This window comes from Suillus clintonianus, assembly GCF_016758775.1.
Source record: "Suillus clintonianus strain FC179 chromosome Unknown DEU56scaffold_117, whole genome shotgun sequence".
Lineage (NCBI taxonomy): Eukaryota > Fungi > Basidiomycota > Agaricomycetes > Boletales > Suillaceae > Suillus > Suillus clintonianus.
This window is the reverse complement of record NW_024539341.1, coordinates 54,877-63,382: the sequence shown is the minus strand read 5'-3', so window position 1 is coordinate 63,382 and position 8,506 is coordinate 54,877. Positions and strand designations below refer to the sequence as shown.

General features: G+C 49.4%; 1 protein-coding gene across 1 annotated transcript; it reads right to left on the bottom strand.

The window, feature by feature from the left end:
• Window positions 1–3,564: 3,564 nt before the first annotated feature.
• DEU56DRAFT_917831 (CHAT domain-containing protein) lies at window positions 3,565–7,163 on the bottom strand (the record flags this gene model as incomplete). Its single annotated transcript, XM_041358041.1, has 5 exons — window positions 3,565–6,519; window positions 6,576–6,673; window positions 6,721–6,860; window positions 6,915–7,065; window positions 7,124–7,163. The coding sequence occupies 5 exons, from the start codon at window positions 7,161–7,163 to the stop codon at window positions 3,565–3,567; spliced, it is 3,384 nt and encodes a 1,127-aa protein (XP_041203229.1).
• Between the last annotated feature and the right edge of the window lie 1,343 nt (window positions 7,164–8,506).

Genomic DNA, 8,506 nt, shown 5'->3' with positions numbered 1-8,506 from the left:
TACAGTTGCCACCCGAATTGTGAAATCGATGCGTAGTCGATGATGACACGTATGCAATTTATTACAGGTGCGCAATCCAACTAGACTGACTGATAAGATAATCAAGGCCAGAAATGAGACGGCGAACAATGATGCGGTCTATTGTGGCTGGTCAAGCAATGCTTGAAGCAATCCAACAGCATCCAGGCACTGAAGCTACCTATAGGTGCGATGAGTGTAGGCAGACCTTCAGAGCTACATTTAGCTTGAAGTGTAAGTTCTTTCGAACTTTTTTGTGGTGTCGCTGATATGAATGTAACAGACCGAAGAATTGCCAGTCCGTTCACAACGAGTAAGCATGACGATCCCCGTCGAGCTTGAGCCTTGCTGACCGAAAATATTGCTGATTCATAGATAGATTATGAGTCTATTGACCCTCCTCGAGCCACGCTGACCGAAGACACTGCCAATTTATTCATGGCGAGTTAGTGTGTTGAAGACCCTTACTAACCAAAGAACTTGCCAATCTGTTGGCAGGTCGTATGTCTGTTGATCTTCGGTCGAGCTCGAGCCATGCTGACTGAAGAAAATCCCTATTCACTGATAGGTCTTGAGTTTGTTGACCCACAATCGAGATCGCGTTAACTGAAGATGTTGCCCATGGGTTGACAGGAAGTGTGTGTTTGTTTCATCATCAAGCTCGAGTTATGCTGAGGACTTCACATCCATTGATAGGATGTGAGCGTTTTGACCCCCGTCGACGGTCGACCTCAAACCGTGTGAACCTCAAACATTGCCGATCTGTTCACAGATCGTGAGCCTATTGATGCTCCGTCGAGCTCGAGCTGACCAAAGACATCGCCAATGTATTGACAGAAAATGAGCGTGATGATCTCCTGCAGAGCCCAAGTCTTGCTCACCACGACAATTGCTCACATTGTCAGCTCGTGAGTGTACGAAATGCCTATCGAATTTGATCTATGCTGATGGCTAAATCGTGCCATCCCCAATGCATGTAAGACTCGAATGGGGATGACTTCGCTCACACTAGCCCGTAAGAAAACATAGGTGGTACAAATTTATTCATTGATACAAACATCATCGGTACAATGATTCAGGCATCAGGCGGCGTTGCCACAGCAGGTCCAGCATTTGTTTAAATGAATAGGTCCCATCCCTTTCGGGCAGGTCGAAGGCCGGCTTGAGTAACACGCGCCCAAGCAGGTTATGTTGTCTTCAGAAGAAACTGTGTCAACTGCCGTCACCCCAGCGGCAACGGCAAGGATGGTGAGGTAAACAATTTGAACGAGCTTCATGGTATCTGGTATAACTATGCATCAGCCTGTGATGCAGCCGTGCTAGGAAACCACGTACCCACAAAGGTTTGATTGTGCGATGTGCGAAAAGTTGCTATGGCAAGTCTTAGAAGAGCTATATGATAGATCAATGAAATGCGCATAGTGTAGCGTTAGAGGGCCACTCACTGCAAACGAGGTGTTCGTCTCTGAGACTTTTTCAACTCAACTGCGTTGAATTTATACTGTCGCGTTGTCGGCGCTGAAGATGAGAATGAAAACAATCACGGTTAGATCATGTATGGTTAAACCAATCTAGAACTTCATTGCTTTTTCGCCAGTATATTATCACAATTCCAATTCGAGTCTTCTTCGGCTCAAGGATTTTGATGGAACTTGGAAGTCAAGTTTGAATATACTGGAGAGTCGCCTCACCTGAAATTCGAACGTTGATGGTGATAGCTAAATCGAGTCAGCATTCAGTAGGCAAATACCAGGTCAACATTTTATCCAGTGCCTCGTGATATAAGTTCACGAGCTCCGCCACCGTGTTTCACTGACGTTGGCGGAGGCATGTGTGCGATTGAGCCTCTAACTTGTGCTGTGGTAGTTCCTGCCTGTCCTGCAAGGATCGTGTAGGAACTGCCCGTTACAGTGTTTGATTAGCATCCGCAGAGGCATGCGCGTATGTGCACCTGGGGGATCACATGTTATTCGACAGATTCCGTTCAAAGGGGTCCCGGTGATCGCAGGAAGAATAATCACATCGAACATCAAAAATCGACCCAGAACATCTCCAGGTTGTACGATAGCCCCAGAGCCTCGATACGAGCGCGCAGCCCTTGTTACACCATGTTCGCATAAATTATAATGCCATCGCTGGAACGAAACAGTTAGCCCACTTGTCACTACACATGAAGCTTTGAAGGCCCACCAACAGCCTCCACCACCATCTCCACTCCGGATCCGAATCAAAATGCTCACGCCGTTCGCCGTGCACAAGACCGCTAGTTGTGGATGATGAACGCCTGATATATTATTCCATTCAGTGGGGTTGCGGCTTGGTTGCGGTAAATCGCAGGAAGGATAAGTGCTTCTTTATGGCAAATTAGCGAGGAGATCCAAAATGTTTTTGCTGAGCGCTGAGCCTGAACTTCGACATGACTGTGCGAAGTTCGAACGGCTCCAAAGTTCATGCTGATACTGCCCCTGCTATTCTGCCGATCTTGTTCTTCGAAGTTATTTTAATGGTCCTCAACTTGCATAGAGACTGAGAACTTCTCATCTTCCTGTCCTTCTGTATCTATCATCCATGTCCTTTGCCATTAAACACTAAGTCATTCCCTTCATGATCGAACGATGTCTAGCAGCTACGTACCAATGATTTAAATTGATGGACATGTGGTCTACAAAATTCTGCACGTAGTAGATTTGGATTGAATATAATATGTCCTCGATAGAACACCCATGAGCCAATCCCAATCACGCTACATACGATCACTCACAAGAACTCAATAGAGCTATCGTTGGTCCTGGGCCTCCTGGAAACCTGCCTCGACTTGCGTGCATTTACACTGCCAGTGATGACCACTTCAGGGCATTCGACTCGACTCGAACTTGAAGCAAGTCTGTAAAACGTTCCCCGAGGTCAGCAACAGAGGTGCGCAGCCCAAGATGAAAAAGTACTTACGATACGTGCTGTCACTGTGCCGTCCATAGAACATGACAATATGAGAAGAAATCTTGGTGAAGTATAAGGTAAAACTCACTTCCGAGTTAATCGAGGATCCCGACATGAGGCATTGCATGCACATTGCACACTCATGAGTACCCACACACTTCCCTTATGCCCCAAACTGGCCTCTATCTGTGCGAGCTACATATGTCACAAAGTGGGTGTAAACTATGATTGACGAAGCTGCCAACTTCGATGGGTGTTCATGCCTGCGCGGGTGAGTCAGTGTATGAACCATGCTTCTATCTTGGAGTCATCTTGGAGTTGTTGAACTGGGGGTACTTAGTTGAAGTTACGTTGAGATACAGAAGGATTTGAGAAAGTCAGAAGGAACTGAGTTGACTCGCACTGATTGAACAGAAGATGATGCCGCACAAATGTCATCAAGACTTGAGTAAATGACTTTGCTAAAGAAGACGACAGTGTGAGAGATAGGTGTATGCGAAAGTAAGCTGACTACACCGCGAGAGTATCGGTGTACACCGTAATGGTAAAGAATCCATGATCAACGACTCGTAAATCTGTAATCGACAAAATCACTACAATGTAAGAGAACTACACACCAATATGAATGAAGACCATCCTCTGCTCGAGCGGCACTTTCGTCGTCACAGCGTGTGTAGCACGGTTGAGTGCCCAGGCTGCCTTCGTGCAGTCCATGACACCACCACCCCCCGAATCCTTGAACATATTCTCGTAGAAGGCTTCAACAACGTGTTTTGCGAGAATGTCACTGACCCCCCACAACGTGCCGATGACACTCTTGAAACCGGAGAACTGGAGTCCAGCTGCGAGGTGGATGGCTTCGTCGGGTGTCTCCTCATCGCCGACGGCGGTATGACACGCTGATAAGAATGCAAATTCAGCTTGCGGAGAATTGTTCTCCATGATGTCAAGCAGCGTGAGGGGTTTGTCTCTCATGGCGAAACGTGAGTTGTAAGGTTGCTCAAGGTCTTGCTTGCCGTGACAAGCAAGGTGCACCCAGGTGTTGCATCGCAAAGCGTTGAGTGCACCCGCTTGTGTGGCTTCGTCTTTTGAAATATGGGTGAACTCGACGTTGGGAGGAACGAGTGTATGGACAAGCTCAAGCTCGCTGTCGACAGCGGGGAGCACATCGCCTTGTCCTGCGCCCGGTCGACTTTGTCCAATTGCGGCGAAGGACGGAGTCGTACGCGTCTTCATCGCCTGCCGAGCTCTTAGAAGAGCCGAAAGTGTGGGCGTATAAGAGCAGATGTATAGGTCCTCAAGGCATGACTCCCTCCCAGAGCGATCTGCATTCATTCGGAAGGGGTTAGCTGCATGCAGAGGGATGGACGTGAAGGCTGCTGTCGGACACAGCCATATTCGAGATTGATACCGCAATTTTAGGTCATGCTGGAGGACGTTAACAATGGGTAGCATGATCTCATCCCACACCATCCTCAAGAGTACTCGCAACTTCTTCCTCGGCTCCTCTGGGCGCATACGCGTTGCGTGCCGGATTGCCGTAGCGAAATCATCCTTGAGCTTGTCTAGATGTGGTAGAGTGATTCGCGGGAAGCGAACGTGATGGGGCTCTCCAGAAGCCGGGACAATGATTGCACTACATGAGTATTTGCTGGCAACGAGGATGATGACCGGGCCACGGCACGCTGCTGCTTGCAGCTCTGTATACGATGGGAGGAGTAGGAACCGCGAGAAACCTTCAAGATCACGGATTTGAGCTACCGTAGCGTCCCACTGCTCCACAAGTTTCCTGTACTTTGTTGCTGCTCGATCAGCAGCAGCTCGGTCTGTGCTGCCCGCAGAACCTTGACCACCAGACAGACATTTGCTGAGCTCTGAGAGCTTATGAGCTAGGTTGGGATTCGTGGACTCGAGGTCTTCGAGCGGAGTCCTCAGGCGAGAGGCCAATGACCACTGTTGGCCACGACCGTGCTCCACGAGTTCGACTGCGTGTCGTGTATCATCACAGCGTATGGCACAGGATGCCGCATCCACAGGTAGTGATCTAGCATAATGGAAGGCAGCAGCAGCTTCGCGCCGTGAAGCTGGTGATGACCTTGTTGCCAAATGAGCATCCAGAAGTTCGAAAAATGTCGAGTAAGCCTCCAGTGCGGATCCACCACCATGGTGCTCTGCTATGACAGTCCAATTATATGACACAATGATGCGCCGCGCCAAGCCTTGTGTAGGGTGTCTCGATGCGAGTCTGAAGTTCTCTACAGCGAGTGACAAATCAGCGGGATTGTGTTGCACCTGGTAACGAGATATATAGGCCTTCTGCAACTGCAGGTAGCTACCACATCTATCTGGGTGCAGAGAATGTAAAGCCTCTAATGATTCTTGGCAGAGTCGAATAGCCTCCTCTATATCTTCATTCTTCCGAGTTTGCTCGAAATGAGAACAGAGAGCTGCGCTCAAATTGACAAGATTTATAGGGCGATCTGGATCGTCAAGCTCCCTTACACGAAGGGATTGACGATGCAGCTCAATGGCTACATAAAGACACACGATGTCATGCAATTTGACATATGCGTCGTAGTGCGCGAGGGCAAGGTTCATAAGCGTGGTTTTACGACGTGGATGCCCATGTGGGAGCAACGTCAGTGCCTCGCCCTGGAGGCCGATAGCCCGGTGGATGTCATCGGCATCACCGCGTTCGCAGAAACGGGTGCGGAGGGCGTCCCCTAGGTTGTCCAATGAGATATCACGAGTCTTGCGCCCGACGGGGGTCAGATGCACCACTTTTTCATACGAAGAGATGGCCTCGTTGAGGTCAGAAGATTCGCGTTGGTGTTCGAAGCGGCACACAAGTGACAAGGCCAAGTTATTCAGGTAGTCATTATGCCAGGGATGTCCCTCGGGGCACAGAGAAACGACTTCACGACCAAGTTGTATGCACTCGTCTATATCATCAATGCTGCCCTGGTGTTCAAAGCGTGTGAAGAGTGACTGTGAAAGATTGTGGAGTGATCTTGGACGGCGTTGACACAGAGAACAAAGCTCGAGCACGACTCGTCGAAGGTGGATCCCTTCATCGGACGCGTCGATGGGAAGATTGTTGCATGCGCTGACCACATAATCGACCGCGCCATTCACGCCGATGCAACGAAGGTAGGTGCCCTCTGGACAGAGGGTCAGTAACTTGCAGCACAGTTGCGCGGATTCCTGGATGTGGACAGCGGTGCGCTCCCTGTCGTAGCGCCAGTTCAATGCGAAAATGAGACGATAGAGAGATAGCGTATGATCGGGATGGGCCTGCGGATGCAATGCAAGGGCTTCGCGGAAGAGGGAAGTGATGGTATCAATGTCTTGAATACCCATTTGAATATAACCTCGAAGGCATGCCCACGCGAGGTTGGTGAGAGCCGCTGCGTGGTCAGGATGGTCGACCGGACACTGGTCAAGAACGAACTGAAATCGCTGCACAACATCATTCAGGTGAGAGACCCTCTTGCTGGTCCTGTATTCGGCAAATAGTGCATGGCCCGCATCTGTGTCTCGAGCTATCTCGCAGTCCACAAGGGACTACAATTGATATTCCTTCAGCAAAAGCTAACAGGACAGAGCCTGGCGTCACTCACGTCAAACAGTGCGCCGTTCTGATTGTCGCAGGCATCGACAACAGCGACTTTCAACGTGAGGGAAGGGCGGACACCACGAACAGGAGGGAAGGATAGTTCTATGAGATGTGAGCGGATATGTATGAATGAGAAGTAGGTTGCTCACCGAATGGCTCATCTCCATGATCGAGCAGCTCATTCCACGATGTTTTGAGTGTTCCGATGACTTCTCCATTGCCTAGCGTTCGATCGACCTCGTAGGACGCTCTGACCTCCACTGATAATGCAGTTGACGCCTGTGATGATCTGTAAACCGATGAGCAATTTTTGAATTATGTCTGAAATTTCCATGGACTTTACAGGGTAACTGTATCTCCCCACGCTATAGATCTCTTGTATGGTAAGACACTGATAGTTGATTTCCAGCGTCTGCTCGAGTCGAAATTGATGGATATGTAGATGCCAGCGGGTTGGCGCCGGGACGGGACTTTGAGATTTTTTGCACTAATGACTGTAGATAGAGTGTGAGGATCACAAAACAGATACGAAGGTGATACAGAGTGACCTACTTTCAAGTTTGATGGACTGGTTTTCTATGTTATCGGGCATGATGGTACGATGAAGCAAAACAATAAGAATCGAGGGAGGGCTTAGTGCTGGGTGGAATGAGTGGTAGGAGCACGTGGAGGGTAGGGGACTATGGATGGAGATTAGGTGTGAGAGAAAAGCGGTTGAGGTATATTTGTCATGCTAGACATGTATTTCCATGTTGTGGCTGTTCAGCATGATAGACGCTGGTACTATGATTCACTAAGCGCTGAGACCAAAAGATGACCTGTTACGGTTCTATTCTCTTCTCCTATATTCTATTCATTTCCATCGTTTTCCATCATATTCTATCGTACGATTCTCTTTCTCTTTTCTGATTGGTTCCTCATTTACAAGCTCCGCTTGAACATTCGTCTCATTCCTTATTTAAACCCTTTACTTATCGCATGTATTCCTTAACTTGACCTACGCAGACCAGGGCCTGCAGACTCTAGCTTTACTTGTGCAATCAAACTCTACTTTGATCTTTGATACCAGACGTCCTTGTGACGCCGAGCGTAACAAAAGGTCAAGTTACTTCTTTACCACGCCGTTCACTCGAACAGGCGTCTTGAACCAGCACTACGACATCTGAACCCAGACCTACGAACCTTCCCAGAAACCCCCCACACCAGACGACGACATGCCTAGAGAAATCGGCACTCCTCCCGCGCCTTTCAATGGCGACACCAGAACCGCTCAAGGATGGGCTCTCCAACTCGAAGCCTACCTTGACATGAACGACGAAATCTACGACTCCAACAAAAAGAAAGTCATATTCGCTTTGAGTCGTATGACCAAAGGCGAAGCAGCTAAGTGGGCCGAAGGACACCTCAAAGCAGCATCCGCTGCGAAGACTTACGGAACTTTCCTCAAATACGTCGAGAAGTTCAAGGGAACCTTCTTTCCCAAGAACAGTGCCCAAACCGCCATCAGGCGTATTTCCACTCTGAAACAGACAGGCAGCGTCGCTGCCTACGCATCCCTATTCCGCACCATCATCGCCGACACCGGCATCAACGAAGAAATTACCCGAACCATGTTCTTCCGCAACGGATTGAAGCGCGAGATCCTCGCTGCTATCCTTGCATTCGACACCACCCCCACCGACCTCGCAGGTTGGCTTGACAAAGCCCTTGAAGTCGAAGTGCGCAGGACGCTCATCGCGCCGCCCGCCTTCACCAAAGCCAGAGACCCATATGCGATGGATATTGACAGGACGGAGGTAGGAGAAGACGATGATGGTGAGACGACGAAGAAGACCCGCAAGACTTACCTGACGCCTCAAGAACGCGAGCGCAGGAAGAAGAACGGCCTCTGCTTCAAATGCGGCAAGAAAGGCCTCATCAAGGACTGCCCGAACC